This window comes from Coniosporium apollinis (assembly GCF_000281105.1).
Source record: "Coniosporium apollinis CBS 100218 chromosome Unknown supercont1.1, whole genome shotgun sequence".
Classification (NCBI taxonomy): domain Eukaryota; kingdom Fungi; phylum Ascomycota; class Dothideomycetes; genus Coniosporium; species Coniosporium apollinis.
This window is the reverse complement of record NW_006913263.1, coordinates 504,919-524,345: the sequence shown is the minus strand read 5'-3', so window position 1 is coordinate 524,345 and position 19,427 is coordinate 504,919. Positions and strand designations below refer to the sequence as shown.

The window sequence follows — 19,427 nt, the reverse complement described above, 5'->3', positions numbered from 1 at the left end:
TTATAACTCGATCCGAACGGGACCGCGTGTAGGTACTCGCTTAGCTATTAACACGTTACTATTTCTAAAATGTTTCAGAGGCACCTAGGTGGTTGTTCTGCTCCAACTCCGCATGACACTTGCATCGCGGGACAAGGCTGAGAGGCACTATAGAAGCGAACTGCACACGATAGGAGGTTTCAAAGGACAAGATCGCTGTCAACTTACTCAACGCCATGCCAAGTCTCCAAGGATAACGGTTTATCAATCATCCTGTTCCCCGTCCATCGCTTCCTCCCCTTTCCCTCCGGCTTGAAACCTGAACACACCATCCGACGGACGCGGGTGTGAGGTAGTACAGTATCCTCATGCCTTGCGCAAATTAATCTCATCCGGTCGTCAGAAGGTCCCACGGAAGCCGATGCCAGCCCGTATATGGGTGTCTGGTATCTTCCATGAACGCCGTTTCGGCATACTTCAATGGCATCCAGCTATCTGCTGGGCTGAGTAGCGTTCATCCGAGCGTGGAAGATGTTTTTCTGAGCCTCATATACGTCTTCGAAAAAGGTCATTTCGGAGCAATTTGACCTTAAGCGTCGGTTGCCTTGAGCAGCCGTCACCCAAGGGTGGAAGACGTCCATGTAGACCTCATGTGTGTCTTCCATTTTTGCGAGATGTTGTGCGGGGAGGGTCACGTAGGCGTTGAAGCGGCCGGTATAGTCAGTATCTCCGATGAGGCTTGTAAAGGCGGTGGGTACGGTCGTGCCTATAGCGCTGATGCTGCCTGCAGAGAACGATACGTAGAAGTAGCGGCAGAGGCGTCTTATGGACTTTAATTAAGATGGGGTTGGCGATGGCGGTCTTTCGTGTTTTCGAGGTACCGTTCGTATTCCCAGTCATCGTAGAAGTTACAGGACGGCGCGAAGAAGATGAGGCGGGCGAAAAGCACGGCGCTCTTTCGAAGAGGCGCGCGTGCGCCGACTCCGGGGAATCGTACGCTTACTAACGTAATCGTTCGTATAACGACTCCGATGAGCAAAAGCCTGAGTGGAGTGAAGGGTGAGCTGAGGCATGACAGGAAGGACAGTAAACAAATGATCAAGATGTTTGATTGTATTTGATCAAAGTCTTGGAAGCTGTCCGGTGAGAAGGCTGGAGAGAAGCCGAGCTGGTGCGATGGCGCGAAGCTGAAGCGTGACTCAAGTAAGAGGAAGAAGCGGCCATAACAGAGCGCCAGCTACGTGCACGCGTGTGATTGCCTATAACTCCTGGAAATATATCCTCTGATGCAACAATCTCCTGAGAACAATAATCTTGATCATGCAAGACATACAACAGACCTAAAAAGTGCGTTCTTCTCAAGGGACGGGCTCGGCGATTGTATCAGGACAGGCAATGGAGCAAAAGTCGTGAGACAGATTTTGGCGGGGACAGTGATAAAAGCGTCCAACGACTTCTGGTACATCGCTTGAGGCGTATCCGGGAAGAGCGATGGGCGTATCCTTGCCGAAAGCACGGGCTGGAGGTCACCTCGGTCCGCATCCACCGCCATAGTGGACACTGCATGCTACGCCCACGCACCTGAGACTCGATTCGGATCTTTGCTTGCCAGTCCACATAAATCCAGAATAGACCCTTATGCGGATTAGCATAACTTGTCTTGATCTCCGAGTCGGGGATTTACTATACGCTGCAAGTTCCCCTTCGAGTATTTTGACTAGCTTAATGGGTAACAAGGCACTGGGACATGCCCATCCTACAACTGCAGCTTGTGGACAGCTATGCGGTCGTCTTTCAGGCTTGGTAGCGGCCGCCGGTTGGGATCGGCCTTTACAGAACTGGCAAGAACACGTCCTAAGTTGCAAGCGGCGGCAACAGAAAGCGCTCGGGCGTTTCGGTGGTTGGGATCGCTGGCGTCCGTATCTACTGGTTCGTGGACTTCCTCAGCTGATAAGTTCTCATCCAACAGTCAACCAGGAAGCGGTAGAGTTGATTTGATAAGCCTGCACTGAAGCCCTTCGCGCCTGCATCACAGCCATTCTAGCGTATGTAACCTTGGGACCTGAGCCGTGTTACAGCAGGGCGTTCGCATGGCTGGTGCTCCTGGGGGTATGGCCTGGAAGCATTGATTTCGTCGTCCCGCACGGCTGGAATTCTCCGACAGGTGCAGCGAACGCGTTGACAGTCAGGGTGGGATGAATTTCGCCAAGCCGGGACTGAATGCAGATCTAAGGATGCTTCTTGACGCTTGAAAACGGGTTAATTAAAATAAAAAAAGCGCGACGGAGTAGTTCAGTAAGCCTACCAATGCCCTTGAGATGAAAGACAGAAACTATCGAGCCCCGCTGCTGTAGTGACATGACGTAGCTGAAGGAAAGGCTGAACTGGTAGCCGTATGATATGCCAAGTCCACTCGGAGTTTGCGTCCAACGAGACGATGATGGCGGTCAAACACAGGCCACGTGCGGTGGAATGGCGAGCGTAGGTGCCAGAAGGTGCTTGTGACCAGGCAGGAAGCCCAAGGATTGAGAAATGGAAAGAATGGTAATTTAAGGCTAGCTTATGTGGGGTTGAGAGTTATCGTGGCGGCCAAGCAGTGGTACTGTCGCGCGCGAGAGGAAACGATAAACGAGGTCGTCATAGATAGTGGAAATTTAAAGATATGGATCACCTAGACGCTTGAGGCACAGCACAAGCAACGCAGAGTAACGGAAAGACTGAAGCTGACTCCACACGACATCAACGTATACCTAAACTCACAATCGTACTTCAACGTTCATCTCTAAAACCGGACGTTACTCGTTCAGTTCAAAGTGAATCAGTCGGATTTCGACACCACAGCACCCTCAGTCACTACAAACTCCCTCCAGATGTTATGGCCTGAGCTGTGAGGCGTTTGTCACTTACTGTAGCGGAACGATAGGTGTGAGGTTAGGTTCGCAAACCGGGCATAACTTTCAGCGAAACCCCATGTGGTCCGAGCGCCTGCATGGTTATCACGGTCGTTAAGAGTTGCTTCCACCTCACTTTCTTCAACCAACGGCCTTGTCGAACGCTCTCTTCCAAGAACACATCTTTGTCTCCGAACGACCCTGATGCATGAACAACCGTGCCCTTCCATTTCGATGAAATATCTTGTCAAGCGATAAATGTCCTCTGCGGGAGGCATCCAGCGACCTGCGTTTTGGTACGCGTGGGTGTCTTCGCACTTGCAAACCCGAACCTCACGATCCAGAATCGAAACAGACCGGCAAGTCCGAGGAAGCTGCAGAACAACTTCGAGGTCAGCTTTGACCGACGCACACCCTCGGTCTGGATTCAAGGTGCCGGCCGTGACGCGCCTCGCAGTCAACCTCCCCCACATACGCTTGCCCGTCCTAGGTAATCCTACACTGACAACGAGCAAGAAGCCTGTGAACGTTGCACTCCAGCCGTTCGAGCCCTTGAGCGGCTGCGCTTTTCTCGTCGCATGACCTTTGACCGGTGGTTGGGTTGTTAGTGATGGCTTAAGACAAAATCCTGGGTTGGCGTTGATGCCAGAGCGTGAGTTGATGGCCCAACCGCAGAAGAGCTGATCTTACCTTGCGGATGACCCCGAGAAGGTTCACGTTGCATGGAGCATGATGCTTAAAAGTTGGAGAGAGCAAGGACGTATCTTGAGAGCAGCTCAGATGAGCACGCAATCTCTTTCTGTACTTTCGTGATCGTTCATGAGTGATCTCGGGTATTTCGGTCTGATTGGCGGATCCGCCGGACAGTGCCTTACATCCTCTTGCGTCTATCAATCCTGATCAGCCATTGACTCGTGCGCCTCTACCCCTCTGGCGGTCGTTCACATCTTACGTGTCCGTTCTCGCTTACCGAAAACGTGCTGCATGTTCGTAGTCACTAGCGTAGGTTCAGCGCTGCTCACGCCCTGTTCCCATGCCTCGCGATGCTGCTGCAGATGATTGTGTAAGATCACCTCATGAGAGTAGCTCGTCAGCAAGTAGCTCGTCATGCGACGTGGTCGCGCGATGCTCCTTGGTTGTCCCTTCGAAGACTTAAGGAAGCTCTTCCTCCGCTGAAAGCTCATCTCCTTTTCTGCATTTCCATTCTCTTTCATCCACTTCGACGTCTACAACAGCATCTTTCCAGTATCGTCAACGACTCAACAACATCCTATCCGTCTCAACATGGCACCATCCCTTGAGGAGCCTCAGTACCCGGCAGTGCACCAGCTCTCGGTAGCACCAAAGCAGCCAACCCCACTCAAGTACGAGCCAGGCCGCACAGCCGTTGAGGATCACGAGCACTATGAGCACGAAGAGCTCCTGCCAAGGTTCCCCAACATGCATTGGAATGCATTAACTGAGGTGCCCTACCATGACAAGGGCCTTCAAGCCGACTCACAGTATCGTAATCTTCTTAGCTCAGCTATAGATATCTTCGATTACACGCCAAAAATAGGGACGGAGGTTTGCGGTGTCCATCTTGCTCAGCTCAGCAACGCGCAGAAGAATGATCTTGCTCGACTGATCGCTACCCGAGGTGTGGTCTTCTTCCGTAATCAGGTCGACTTCGACATCGAGGCTCAACGTGAGCTTGGTACGTACTTTGGCAAGCTTCATAGGCACGCAACGACGTCTGTACCTCGCCGCCCTGGACTGGAAGATGTGCATGTGGTCTACACGAGCGAGCAATCCAAACAAGACATGAGATCGTATTTCACTCCAACCTTTCTATGGTGAGTTAACTAACGATGCACTCGTGAAGAATATATCACACCCTGCAGATGACGGTTTACCTAAGCTCACCGTCAATTTGGACGCGGGAGGCTTCGTACCGCTCAGGTATGCGTTCGCTCGCTACAGCTTCCGCACGGTAGAGAGCTTGAAAGATCTCGTGATGATTGCTGCAACTGGACGAGCAGGAGCTAATGACTCTTCAGGCACTCCGATGTTACATATGAGATTCAGCCGCCCGCGTATACATCGCTCAAAGTCCTGACTGGACCGCCGCGCGGCGGCGGTGGAGATACCCTCTGGTCTTCCCAGTACGCTGCATATGATGCCCTTTCACCTTCAATGCAAAAGTACCTGGAGAGTCTTACAGCTCTGCATTCAGCCCAGATGCAAGCAGATGGCTCTCGCGCACTCGGCCGCGCCGTCCGCCGCGACCCGATTGTCACCGAGCATCCTCTTGTGCGCACTCATCCTGTCACAGGCTGGAACTCGCTCTTCTTCAACCCGGGTTTCGTGACGAGAATTGTCGGCGTTCCAAAGACAGAGAGCGATCATATAATCAGTTATCTCAACGAGGTTATTGCGACAACCCAAGAGATGCATGTCCGCTTTCAGTGGGGAAAGAACGATGTCGCTTTCTGGGACAACCGCATCTGCGTAAGTACAAGTCTGTGATTTCCGCCACAAGGAGTCGCTGATCCTTTGTAGAATCACTCGGCGTCGTATGGCTTTGCGCCTCATCGACGTCATGCTGTGCGTGTAGCTTGTCACGGAGAGAAGCCGGTCTTTGATCCCGCAGGCAAGTCCCAGGAGGAGGAACTGAGTGCGCGCTACGGTCTTTCGCCGGTCAGCAAGGATGGGTCTGGTATCGCCAACTACAACGACTAGTCTCAGCTTAATGAGCCCTAACGAGATTAACGAACGTTACGAGGAGCCTCAACCCACAGTCTCATGTTTGCAGTTTCGCGCTTGGTTTTGTTGCTGGTTCTAGCGTACAAGCGGGCCATCGTCTTTCTTGCCAATTGGTTTCAGGTGTATATCTCAATTTATTATAAAGCACAAGCATGGCAGTGATCTATGAACGTACCGTACCGGACCATTTTTAGCCTTGGAAAACTATCTTGAATTCGTTCCTCCGATTGCATCACGTGCCTGCGCTCACGCTCATCTCAAGCTTGGTTGCCATGTCCCTTTCACAAAACGTCCCCACATATGGATCGCTTGTCCAGAAAGGCATGGCGAGCTGAGCTATCAAAGAACCGCAGCTAATGAGTAATAGAAGGGGTTGCAGGAACTCCTGAGGACGCAGTTCTGGGCGAATCGAGAAGCAAACGCGACGCGACAACACCCCACAGACGACGCGACAATGCGCGACAACGACGTCGAACTGATACTTATCGACGTGATTGAGGACGATACGATACAGGAAGAGCGACCATCACAGGAAGAAACTGCAAGTACAGAAGAAGACATCCCGCCACTTGAGTATGCGAGATACTACGGCCTCACCAACGACTATCAGGCAGAACAGCCGCTTGATCCAGCATGCCCTCCGAGTCCAACCATATTCATTTTCGGAGATGTGGATTGTGAAGATGCCTGGACTTCAGAGCTGCTTCAGGAATTCTCAACACGGGAATGCCTGACGATAGACAAGGACACAGCCGCCTTGCTCCGCGATGTGCTCACTGCGCCTCAGATGACTGAGGATGTAGGAGCTGAGGCAAAACGGTCCAGGATCAGTGATCTGAGGCAAGAGCTTCCCATCCTCAGAAGCGACACTGAGTGGGACTTGCGACACTTCGGAACGATTGATTCCGCCGACCTCAGCCGGATCAAGCTGCCATGGGAAGAAATCGATGATGAAGAAGACGAGGGCTTGTCATGGCCCAAGAAGCATCTCAACTTGCCCGCTCAGTTTGACGCGCGTGCCAATGCTGAAAGATTGGAAGTTCCTGCAGATACGCTTCCCTTCCTACAGGCGGCCCTGAGTGATCCATACGCCCCAGCAGATGAGTCGGACCTGATAGCAGAAGAAATCAGGTATCAGCGAGTAAGCCGTGTAGTATTAGGGTTGAGTGTAGGTGTAGTCCGCTAAAAAGTTCTAGAACCTGGCACTGGAGCCAATCACGCCGCCATTGCTCCCGCTCACTCCTCCGCACACTCCATTCGTTCCTTCGTCTCCAACAGGCCGCCTCGAACTCTTCTCTGACCGCACTGACCCTACAGTAGCTGAGCTGCAGACACTAGAAGACGCAATGAAGAAGCAGGACGCCATACTTCCGCACCACGGGATGAAAGAAGGCGCAGAGGACCCGATGCTCATCGAGTCGGACGAGATAGGCCATGTGTACAGTCCTCTTCGATTAATCGCCGAGCCGCCCTCTTCGTCTCCCCTCAAGCGGAAGTTCGCAGATCTCAGAGTGGAAGGACCGTTGACGCCACCCACGACGTTACCATCTCCGGCCAAGAAGGCAAAATCGGTGTCCTTTTCTGAGATGCTGCACGAATGCATCCCGGACCTACCGACGACTTACGCTGCGGAAGCCAACGAGCCAGACTCGCCTGGTAGCTTCGAAGCTTTCTTCAACGAAGTGATTGAGCCTATCGCAGGAAAAGCCAACAGGAAGCTCGAACAGGAGCAGCTGCAGGAGGTAGATACAACTAAGCGGGTCGACATACCAGTCATGGACTTCTCCTTACCGAAGGCGCCCTGGCTGGAGTATGCCCGACAGTTGCATGGCAAACATCGAGACAGCGAATCAGAGCTGGATGCGCAAAAGAAGTTGCTCGCGCGCGTCAAGCGTGAGGACTTGCAGCTCATGCAGCCCTGGCACGGGATCCCAAAAATTGAGAGAGCGCTTCCCTGGAGTCCGTTTCCAGCACAGCTTGGTAAGGTGGCGTTGGATGAAAAGATGGATGACGATGGAGCGCTTAGCCGGCTCCTTAGCGGAGTCAACCTGGATGGAGAGATGGTGGAAAGCGACATGCTTATCTGGAAGCCGGAGGGGCTTATGATCCTCAAAGACGCAGACGACAGTGACTATGAGCTTGAACCGGCAGTCTCTGAGGAGGCAGGAGATACGCAGGCGCTGATCAAGAAACGAAGATTTGAAATGGATGAAGCGGCGGAGGTGCTTGATCCAAGGACTGATAGCAGGGACAAGCCGCCAGCTAGCGAGAGTCTCACGCAACGTGCAACTGATGCACCTACTCCTGGACTAAGATCCGGAAAGGCTACAGTCGACAAAACCTTAGCACCTGCTGGGGCTAGCCAGAAACCGGATAACGGCCTTTTATTTGGAGGCTTCTCTGCCTCGACCGCGCTTTCCAATTTCATAGAAATTCACAGCGCAGTCGCCAAGAAACCCAAAGTCACGCATGACATACCCAGTCGACCGAAATCTGGACCTAAACATGAGATTCAGCCAAGAAAAGCCGCTTCGGCAGCCTCTGTTATTATCCCACGTCCTGATCCATTACAGCGGCCAGGGACACCTGTTCCTCCGCTCCCGTCACCAGCAACTCCTACTAACCTGCTGCCATGTCACTTTGTCATTTCCACGACTCTCATAAAACAGCGCTATCTTCTCCGACACATTCAGGAGCTCTATCCCACAGCCATACTCATCGAGCGTGACTTCGGCACTCAGTCTGTCGGAAACGCCCCGCTAGCTGAAGCCGATCTGCTCTGCTCTCCGGCTACCGCAATCCTTGTGACCACGCTCCAGAAAGCCAAACAGCGTGCTTTGCCGGGTCAATCGGTTCAAGGTACTGGTGGGCTCCGAGCAAGGATCGCACACGTCTCTGAAAGATACGAACGGGTGCTGGTCCTGATTAGCGAAGATGCGGGCAAGCCCGAGACAACAGCTGACAAGCGGGCGGGAGCAAAAGAATTGCGTGCACTCGATGAGCGAGACTGTGAGGCTTTGGCTTCATTGACTGCGTTTGCGGCTGCCTTGAGCGGCGACGTGTCGGTGCTGTACGTGGCGGGCGGAGAAGAGGAACTGGCAAGGTGGACCACGGGTGTCATGGCACGGTTCGGAGTGCCTGGCCTGAAGTTGCTGCAGGAGGAGACTCTGGTGAGCAATTCAGCCCTCGTGTCAGCAGTATCTGGACTAGCTGTTCGTTAGTCCCTCGACTGACAAGCTGAATTACAGTGGGAGCTGTTTCTCCGACGCGCAGGCTTAAACGCCTTTGCAGCCCAAGTCATCCTTGCAGAGCTGAAGAAGCCAGCATCAACACCGCCTCCTGAAGCGCAGAGCTCTAGTGCAGAACCCGCGCCATCCAACAGTGATGCCGATTTCGGTGTTGCAGCGTTCGTCAAGATGGCCACAGATGAACGGATGCGGCGTTTCGAACCGCTGCTTGGTGGTAGAAGAATGCTGCGTCGAGTAAGCGGTGCTCTTTGATCAGAGGTGGGTGAGTGCCTCGGATGGCTATGTGATGTGAAGGATGGGTCTAGCTGGTGTTGCTTCGTGCTACTTTGTCATCTCGCCCATGTCCAGCCATATATTGCGATCATCTATTGCTGTCACTATCTTGTCATCATCTCACACTGGTTCGTGGTAGCACCATTGAGGGTTTCCATCGCAGCTGTCCATGAAGGGGAGTTGCACAGCCTCCGCTCTGGATGCAGGCCATGCTAACAAGACGAACTTCAAATTTGCTGAATTGGTGCAAATGTTCCGCTCTATGCACGCTGCAAGTCTTTCAAGTTTGATATGGTGGACACCAGAAAAGGCACGATCCAGACCGTTGTGTGGCTTGCCAAAACAAGCGAATATCGAGCTGAGCCACACTCCGCCACCTGTTCTAGTTCATTAATCGAGCTGCACGTCAGTTCGTGGAGCCCAGCTCGACAGGGGCAAGCGGCCGGCGCGTCGTCGTCATTCGTGTATCTTCTACTGCGGTTTTTGTGTCTTGAATCTACAATTCATCGGTACGAGGTACGACGGCAGCAGAGACGGTACTGCCGAAATCCTGATTTGAGGCCGCAGAAGCGCCCGTTTGTGGCTGGTGGCTCAGCGCGGGAACACTGGACAAAGGGGACGCAAGCAAGGGGTCGTCGGAAGCAAGCGATATTGCGAAGGACTCGTGATATTAGACGATGACGGAGGAGTTCCACAACTGCCAATCTGCCCAGCTTGCTCCGAGAAACAAAAACGTAAAGCAAAGCGCTGCCACGCAAGCTGCGAGCTACCAAAACACCTTTAGTCCACCGATTCAGCTGTCATCGACCTGTCGACCTCCCCTTGGCTGCCACAAAGGCCAAATCTGGCACGCTTCTACCCTGATTTGAACCTGCGTCATTCGGCTGGAGCTGCCGTTAGCGCGGGTTGCTAGCCCCGTGTTTCAGCAACAGGGCAGCAGCGGCCATCGACTCTCACTTTCTTCAAATATCGACAACTTCTCACCATTGTATCGCCGCGTCTTCGAAGCCAGCCGCTCTGCCTCGCAGGCTCCTCGCCGAAGCCATGGATCTCTTCAAGAGACAGAATGTCGCTGTAAGTCAAGCACTGCCAACTCACGCGATCCAAACCCCTTCCGCAGATGGCAGAAAACAAACAACGCCAGCTCAGGAATTGCTCTGCGCAGCTGGTGGAGGAGTAATGCTGACACCAATTCAGGACCAAAACAACGACCCAAACATTGGCGCTGCTCAAGATCCATCGAAGAATTCGAACTCTGCTTCCACTGTACTATCTACGCTAGCTCCAGTCGCGCTCATCGCGCTAATCTGGTTTATCCTCTTCCTCATCTTGCGGCGTAAATTTCCTCAGAAGTATTCGCCCAGGACGTTCTTGGGCACTTTGCGCGGAGCTGAACGCACGCCGAGTCTACCGAATGGCTTCCTGAGTTGGTTCCCGGCGTTCTTCAAAATCCCGGATACTTATGTCCTGAACCATTCCTCCCTCGACGGCTACCTCTTCCTCCGCCTCTTAAAGATTAGCGTTATATCATGCTTCGTGGGATGCTTGATCACCTGGCCCGTACTGTTCCCAGTGAACATTACTGGAGGCGGCGGTCAGCAGCAGTTGGACATGCTATCGTTCAGCAACGTATCAAACAACTACTATCGCTACTATGCTCACGCTGGTTGCGCATGGCTGTTCTTCGGTACGCAACGATCCATTTCCATCGAATGGTTCATACGCTGACGGCTGCGAACAGGCTTCATCATCCTCATGATCACTCGGGAGTCAATCTTCTACATCAACCTCCGCCAGGCATACCTCATGTCTCCCTTGTATGCCAAGCGGATGTCGTCGCGCACCGTCTTGTTCACCTCTGTCCCACAAAACTACCTCAACGAGGCCAAAATCCGGGCAGTGCTCGGTGAACACGTACTCCGTGTTTGGATCCCGACCGACGTCAGTGAACTCGAGGACATGGTAGAGGATAGAGATAAAGCAGCGATGAAGCTGGAAGGCGCTGAGACCAAACTCATCCGATTGGCAAATGCCGCCAGGCTAAAGAGCATGAAGAGTGGAGCTGGACACGAAGAGTCAAACGCAGGACTTGTTGACGACGAGGCTGAGTCAGGGTCTGCGGCAGCTCGCTGGATTCAACCCAAGCAGAGGCCTACCCATCGCTTGAAGCCTCTCATCGGCAAGAAGGTGGACACCATCAACTGGGCTCGCTCGGAGCTGCAACATCTGATTCCGGAGGTTGAGAAGGAACAAAATCGGCACCGTGGTCTGGACGGCGCTAAACTTATTAACTCGGTCTTCGTGGAGTTTGACAGCCTCTCGGAGGCGCAAGCTGCGTATCAGAGCCTGACGCATCATCAGGTCCTGCATATGGCTCCGCGTTATACTGGCATCAACCCTGAAGAAGTCATCTGGAGCAACCTTAGGATCAAATGGTGGGAGAGAATCATCCGCGTGATCGCAACCACTACCTTCGTCGTCGTACTCATCATCTTCTGGTCGGTCCCTGTGGCAGTTGTCGGTGCCATCTCGAATATTACCTTTCTCACAGAGCAGCTTCCATGGCTTGGCTTTATCAACGACATTCCAGCAGCGGTGCGGGGCGTCATTACGGGCTTGCTTCCTGTGATTCTGCTTGCTGCACTTATGGCCTTGCTACCTATCATCCTTCGCCGTAAGTCCTCTGTTCATGAGACATTGAACGGGTACTGATATTTTGCTAGTCATTGCTAAATTGGGAGGTGACCCTACGCGCTCTGCCGTGGAGTTGACTGTCCAGAACACGTACTTCGCCTTTCAGGTCATTCAAGTGTTCCTCGTTGCAACCATCGGTTCAGCGGCCTCCTCGGCTATCCAAGAGATTATTCAGAACCCGGCATCAGTGACCAGTTTGCTTTCGACACAAATCCCTAAAGCTTCCAACTTCTACCTCGCCTACTTTATCCTCCAGGGCCTCGGTGTCGTTGCCTCAATATTGGTTGGATTGGCTGGTCTGGTCATTGCTCTTGTATTAAGTAAGATCCTGGACAAGACCCCAAGAAAACTTTTCAGGAGATGGACGCGCCTCTATGCCCCCGGCTGGGGCACCGTCTTCCCAGTCTACACCAACTTGTTCATCATAGGTCAGTTCAACCGCCTGAACCACTAATCTGAAGGTAACACTGACTTTGCGACAGCTATCTGCTACTCGTGCATTGCGCCTCTTGTCCTGTTCTTCGCCGGACTGGGTCTATGGTTCTTCTACTTCGCCTACCGTTACAACCTGCTCTACGTCTATGATGTCAACGTCGATACGAAAGGGCTCGTCTATCCGAGGGCGTTGCAACAGCTATTCGTGGGTCTCTACCTGGCCGAGCTGTGCCTCATCGGTCTCTTCGCGATCAAGCTCGGCGAGAGCGGCGCTATTGGTCCTTTCGTCCTGATGATCGCCTTCTTAATCTTCACGGCTCTGTACCACATCTCGCTCAACGCGGCGCTGAAGCCGCTACTCCAGTATCTCCCGAAGAGCCTCGAGGCTGAGGAGCGCAGCCTGCTCTCCGCTGAGAACGGCAACGGTACCGTAGACGGCAGAGAGAAGAATGGCACGCACCACGCCGAAGGCAACGCTACCCCCAATAAGAAGCCAGGCATGCTGGCCAAGTTCCTGCGGCCCGACAAGTACAACGATTATAGGACCATGCGCCGCCTTGTGCCCAGGGACTTTGCTGACATCAGCTACGAACCGGAAGTGGCGCGAGATGCCTATTTGAACCCAGCTATTACGTCCACGCCGCCGCTGTTGTGGATTCCGAGGGATCCAGCTGGTGTGAGTAGGCAGGAGGTGAGGGATACTGGCAAGGTAATCGCCATCACGGATGTCGGGGCGCATCTGGACGAAAAGAACAAGATCGTATGGGACGATCCAAACATCTCGGCGCCTATTCATGAGGAGAAAGTGTACTACTAGGCGGTTTATGGTTGTTCAGCGTGGTTTTGCGAGGCTGCCTGGGAGCGCCGAGATGAGCTCTAGGACAGTACTGCTGCTCGGAAACGGGGTTTGTGGAAGGCACGAAGCTCTTTCCACCGTCAGTCGAGAATGGTCTTCTGTAGTGGTTTCATTTCTCTCTTGTTTAGATACCACCAGCGCGTTTCCTTTGTCTCCATTAGTTCAGGCGGTAGCACGGTAATTGACGAGTTTCTCTATTAACTGCTTAACGAAGGTGACCTTGGTTTAAGTGACGAAGATATTTAACAATAGCCAGATCCGCAAGTAGAGTGCCGTTGGACTACTGTCGACGATTCTAGACACGACATTACAGGTCCCTAGATGGGCGAGGGGCCGGGAGACGCGTCTGTCAACACATGAGTCAAGCTCCTGACCCTGCCATTGACTGCATGAGGCTGTGAGCCGGGCTTCGGATGTCGCAAGTGTTCACTAGCAACCTGCACGAGTAGTCCCGGATTTGCGGGGGTGATATGTTGGGGCCCAATACCTTACTTGGTAGAGCTAGACTAACTTGACCCCAGATTCGTGAACGCTACCTAGATACCTACCTTAAGCCAGCGGCGATCCTGACCGCGGTGCTACTGGATAATGTTCGGAGTGTCCGAAGTACCGAAGTACCCCGCCAGCTCTATCGTGATCAAAAACCCTCCCCCACAGGGCGGCCATTGCTCAGTTCAGATGATGCGCCGCCTACTTCTTTCAAGCTCTCGTTTCGCCGGAGAACTCTGGAGCCCCCTTTGGCCGGCGCAATGCGGGCGCAGCTAAGGTACTCCGGAGTATCAGCCATCGATCTACTCCAACCTACCCCGCGGTTGACATCCTTGTGCAATGCGCCACGGTGACCTTTTTCCCACTCGGCTTGATGGAATCAGGAGCTGCGAGCTCGAATCACAGCACTCGTGTTACGCAGGCTACTGGCCTGGCGCGGAGCATCCGTCAACCCGTCTGGTAGCTGTAATTGCTTTCCTGGAGATCAGTCAACCAAGGCGCCAGGTGCCGCGTGCTGGTGCAGCGGACGTCTCTCGTGGAGCTTTCAGGACGGATCCCCGTTGGAGGGAAGATGGACCATGCAATTGACGGGCACATTGCGTTCGCCCGAGGGGAGCTCCGTTTACGTGGTTCCTACTGTCCGAATAGCACGTGGATTCAGCAGCCCGGGGTGACCACGATGCGGACTTGTTGCTCTCTCGCAGGCTTGACGGTCACTCAAGGTGCTACAATCTACCTGCCAAGCGCGATCTCAATCACAGCGATGGCGCCCTGACGGTGGAGAGATGGTGGTGAGATTGAGGCGCATCTTCAGAGCTGCAACGCGTCGGGGTGCCGGGAATACTCTGTTCCAGACCCCGCGGCGAACTTGCCCCGCCTTCCTCTTACGGCGAGCATTGAGACAGCAGTGCCCCTTCTCCATCACTCCCGATCCACACGCCAATCAGCCGCCAAGTCACTCCATGTCGCTACACGTCTGAGACGTCCAGTGACAGCTACGACAGCTCCAGCGCCATGTCCAAAGGGGATGTACACCATCCGGCCGACGCCTTGTTGACCCTGTGGGGTGACCGTCATCCGATGCCCCGACTGCAGCAAGCCCCAGGTCACACCTCGCGTCTCTGGGACGGGCGCTCCCCCAGCCACGGATTGGAGTCTGGGAGCCAATGGCTGAGCTGGTATTGAAGCCGTAGACAGGGTCCCAGCTGCTCTCCGTGGGCCCGGCGTTCCCGCCGCAGCAGAAGCACAGATGGGGGACCAGGGGCAGCCGACTCTATCCAGACGGATCCACGCGTTGGCACAGGACCCTTGCTCTGGACGAAGGTGTTTGCATACGTCCGAGGAGGGGTTGTGCAGCTCGAGCTCCTGCAGTGACCACTGCATGTTGATATAAGACCCTGCTGCTCTCCTCTGCGGTATCCCTCTCATCATCGACTCATTCACTCACAGTCTCGGCTTCCCAGTACTCCAGCTCCTCTAAACTACTCAGCCCTTTGCGCTCTCAAACACATCCCACTCCCCAACTCAATTAAACACTCAGTCAACATGTCCCAACCAGAGATCCCAAAGAAGCAGTGGGCCCAGGTCATCGAGAAGACTGGCGGTCCAGTCGAGTACAAGGAGATCGATGTCCAGCAGCCCGGTCCCGATGAGGTTCTCATCAACATCAAGTACTCCGGTGTGTGCCACACCGACCTCCACGCCGTGAACGGCGACTGGCCGCTGCCGACCAAGCTTCCTCTTGTCGGTGGGCACGAGGGCGCTGGTGTTGTTGTTGCCCGCGGTGAGCTCGTCAAGGACGTTGAGATCGGTGACTATGCTGGTGTCAAGGTGAGCGTTACTCTTTCAGAGCAGAAGATCAAGATGGAACCGTGCTAACGCACTTTGAAGTGGATCAACGGCACCTGCCTCGCCTGCGACTTCTGCCAGCAAGCCGATGAGCCTCTCTGCCCCAAAGCCCTCCTCTCCGGCTACACAGTCGACGGCTCCTTCCAGCAATACTGCATCGCTAAGGCCGCCCACGTCGCCCGCTTAACAAAAGACATGGACCTCGCCGCCGTCGCCCCAGTCCTCTGCGCCGGTATCACCGTCTACAAGGGTCTCAAAGAGTCCGGCGCGCGCCCCGGCCAGACCGTCGCTATCGTCGGTGCTGGTGGTGGGCTCGGCTCTCTCGCCCAGCAGTACGCCAAGGCGATGGGTCTGCGCGTGATTGCCATCGATACCGGTGATGAGAAGAAGAAGATGTCCATCGAGCAGCTCGGCGCAGCCGAGTTCGTTGACTTCGCAAAGAGCGAAAACGTCGTCAAGGATGTGCAAGCCGCGACCGAGGATGGCCTTGGGCCGCACGCCGTCATTCTCGTTGCCGTGAACGAGAAGCCCTTCCAGCAGGCTGCTGAGGTTAGTCCGCCATCATCCCTCGCTTGCTCCCTTTCCCTAAGGTGCGTCGCTAACTTCCCCTCCAGTACGTCCGCCCACGCGGCACCGTCGTCTGCATCGGTCTGCCCGCCGGCGCCTACCTGCGTGCCCCGGTGTTCGAGACCGTCATCAAGATGGTCACGATCCGCGGCTCGTACGTCGGCAACCGTAAGGACAGCGCCGAGGCGCTCGACTTCTTCCGCCGCGGCCTCATCAAGGCGCCCTTCAAGGTCGTCGGCCTGTCCGAGCTTCAGTCCGTCTACGACAAGATGGTCAAGGGCGAGATTGCCGGCCGCTATGTGCTTGATACCACCAAGTAATGGTTGTGCGCCTAGAGATATATCGGCAACAGATGGGGAGTTTCACGGGAGTTATACCATGGACATTGTGCCGTGAGGAGGGTGAGTGGGCTATCGGAGGACTTGGGGCAAAATATCTTTGGTGTAAATAGTTGAATCGATGAGACTTTGGAACTGATCGATACCTGCTTGTGTGTGCACGCGCTTGGTGAGATGACGTCATCACAGCGGAGAGCGGAGGCCTATCTCCACCCCGTTCCGCTCTTTGTCGACTCACATCTGCCATAGGCACTCCACGCAAGCTTAAAGTGTGGTATTAGTAAGAACACGCCTGAGCAGTGTGAGCAGGAACCTTCCTTTCGACATCACACAGTCTAGCGGGGACTTCCCATCCAGTCATCCTCTCTGTAGTCTAATACATCCCCTCTATCTGGCACAGCCCCGTCGCGTCTATCATGATGAATTATTGGTAACCCTCACGGTGCGATAGTACGCTCCCGCCGGCCAGAATTGGCACAGGAGACGCATCGTATACTTGGAGACCCTGTTTTCGCTCTCCAGCGATCGCTAAACGGCGGCGCTCTGTGATACTACGGCCTGCAGGTTTCACGCATAGTTCCATAATCTTGTACAGTAATTCGTTGTGAGGTTCTTATCCCTCAACTAGTTCAGCTTGTTGAGCCGTGTCATACTCACTAAAGGCCATGGAAACCAGGCAGTGATAAGTACCAGAGTGCTATTTCATCTTCACGGTGACCGACGGCGCACGCTGCTTTCTGAACGATACTGCTTCCCAGACGGTTTCAGTGTCTCGAGTGGCAGAGTATATAACTAATTGTTGATACTGCAGAGACTCGGGTTGAGTTATGCCATGACAACTACCGTTCAACAGAGTCAGTGCTACTTAGGTAGCGGCCTTCGTACCCATTCCAATGGAGCACCCAGACACCTTCCTCCACATGCTCTTGCCATCACGTTGGTTGCTTGTTCAGCTGGCTTGGCAGAGATTTCTTTCCTTTGAGTTCTCACCTCCGTCCTCGTCTTTCTTCCTCAACCACACACCTTGCTTCTCCTCGTTCAATCAGCACCTTCGCCTCCCTCTCTATTTAACCGTCTTGATGCAGCGCTGGTCTTTTTCCAAAGCCTGGACGAGTTTTCCACCTAACCGGGGGAACTCACGGTCATACAGTTTTCAGCTTCCGACCACTGGGTAAGCTTACTCTTGTCAAGTCGCTTGTGGTATCAACATCTGTTCAGGCCCGGAGCGACTACTGGAGCACTTGCTGGAATATCGGCTCCACATAGGACCCCTTTAAGGATTCTAGCTCCATCCAGTCTAGTCGTCCTGGCGAGCTGATCCGGTTTCTCCTCTTCCTCGTTTTACGCCGCAGATTTCCTCGGGCATACTCGAGAATTTCAGCATTACCTGGTTAGACCGTCCTTCTCTTCCTCAGCGACCCTTCGGAAGCTGCCGTTTCGCCTTACTATTTCTGCTCTCCACTCGATGACCGAGCTACGAGTACGGTTTCATCCCAGACAATATTCCCTCCGCCATATAGCGGATACTCCGCCTGCATCGGCACCGCTCGCCTCCGGTTTCGCTTAGCTCACTGGTGGATTGCGCGGGTTTCGCGGCTACGGGGGAAATCTTTCTGGGATAATCTTGCAGTACGCTATATCGAATTGACTTGCGAAGAACAGCTTATTGACATCAACATAGAACCGCAGTAACGGACAAGACCCATCAAAAGACTCGATCTCCGCTTCGACTATCTCCCGACAATCGGTGTTCTTCACAATCACAGATACTCAAGTCCTGAACCACCATTCTCTCGATGGCTATCTCTTCTTTCGCCTCTTGGAGATTAGCGTGGATCTCAGCTCATCACGTAACCCGGGACTATTATACCAGATGTTCTCACAACTTGTTGGCAGTCTCTATATAGTTGACCCTACCCAATGGCTGGTTCTACTCCGAAGCACCCAGAAGCTGCTTACCAGGCTTTGGGAACTCCCAATCTCGCGACTTCCGAATGTTACCTACTGGCCCAATCGCCTCCACTTTACTCAACTCATCTTGATCGCAACTATCTAGATCTTCAAAGCAGGCCAGCGCCACAGTCTCACGCTGGGCGCATGGTTCCGCAATGCCTTTCTTCCTCTTCCTGGTCCTGCGGCGCAGATCTCCTCAGCGGCTTCTACGCTGATTTACGCTCTATCTCCCCTTCCACTCTTTATTCACGCCTTCTATCCTCTCCCAGTCGAGCCTCATCTCCCCATCCTCCCTCTCTCTGCTGCAGATTTCTCGTCCGTCGTAGCCATTTTCACAGCCAGGACTGATCTCGTATTCGGCCGTGTTGTTGTACTCAGCCGTTTCAGCACCGCCTGGTACATCCCAGTAAAGGCTTCGAAGCCCTCCTACTGCCTTCAGTCTCTTCTTTCCTCAGCGGAACTCCCGGTGTTGCTCCTCCCGCACAGCGCGCTCGCGGCAACGAGACATTTCCGAGACACGATCCCGCGGATACGTTACATCGAATCAATTGACTGGAAACGTCGTATTGACATCTGTTCCAGGAACCACAACCTGACTCGCGGGCCTTGCTCCAAAGCCTCCACCAGCTAGCGACCAAACCATGAACTTCCTGTGTCTCTATATCGAACGGGATACCAACTGTACAAGGCGCTCACTTGGACGAGAGGAACAAGATTGTGTGGGACGACTCAAACATCTCGGCCGCCGATCTATGAGGAGAGGTATACCACCAGCCGGCCCGTGGTTTGTTCAGCGTTGAAGGCATGGAGCTCTTTCTGCTGCGTTTGGACGGTTGAGAACGGCTTTTCGACACTGCTTTCGTTGCTCTACAGTTTAGATACCGCCGGCGCGTTTCCTTCGTTACAGGTGTCGCTTCCGCTTTCAGCTAAATCGCCGTGGAGAATCCACATCCAGGAGCCGGAGTGTTAACCGGCTCCTCTTCCGAGAGATGCTTGCACTACGCAGTAATCACTACATAGTAGTCACTTCACAGAAGCAATGGCTGTATCCCCGAGGCAGAGCATTGCTGTATGTCGCTCCGTCTCAATCTTCTGTTATTTCTAAGATCCA

At 53.8% G+C, this 19,427-nt stretch overlaps 4 protein-coding genes across 4 annotated transcripts; all 4 read left to right on the top strand.

Annotated features, from left to right (window-relative positions):
• Positions 1-4,154: 4,154 nt before the first annotated feature.
• W97_00183 (taurine dioxygenase) lies at positions 4,155-5,591 on the top strand (the record flags this gene model as incomplete). The annotated part of the gene is made up of 3 exons (XM_007778100.1): positions 4,155-4,705; positions 4,910-5,360; positions 5,412-5,591. 3 exons carry the CDS (start codon positions 4,155-4,157, stop codon positions 5,589-5,591), a joined length of 1,182 nt encoding a protein of 393 aa, XP_007776290.1.
• Positions 5,592-6,069: 478 nt separating this feature from the next.
• W97_00182 (uncharacterized protein) lies at positions 6,070-9,115 on the top strand (the record flags this gene model as incomplete). The annotated part of the gene is made up of 3 exons (XM_007778099.1): positions 6,070-6,756; positions 6,812-8,785; positions 8,864-9,115. The coding sequence occupies 3 exons, from the start codon at positions 6,070-6,072 to the stop codon at positions 9,113-9,115; spliced, it is 2,913 nt and encodes a 970-aa protein (XP_007776289.1).
• A 1,065-nt stretch (positions 9,116-10,180) lies between these two features.
• On the top strand, positions 10,181-13,082 carry W97_00181 (uncharacterized protein; the record flags this gene model as incomplete). Its single annotated transcript, XM_007778098.1, has 5 exons — positions 10,181-10,210; positions 10,334-10,823; positions 10,878-11,810; positions 11,860-12,258; positions 12,313-13,082. 5 exons carry the CDS (start codon positions 10,181-10,183, stop codon positions 13,080-13,082), a joined length of 2,622 nt encoding a protein of 873 aa, XP_007776288.1.
• A 2,073-nt stretch (positions 13,083-15,155) lies between these two features.
• Positions 15,156-16,345, top strand: W97_00180 (alcohol dehydrogenase 1; the record flags this gene model as incomplete). The annotated part of the gene is made up of 3 exons (XM_007778097.1): positions 15,156-15,440; positions 15,501-16,007; positions 16,073-16,345. 3 exons carry the CDS (start codon positions 15,156-15,158, stop codon positions 16,343-16,345), a joined length of 1,065 nt encoding a protein of 354 aa, XP_007776287.1.
• Positions 16,346-19,427: the final 3,082 nt, after the last annotated feature.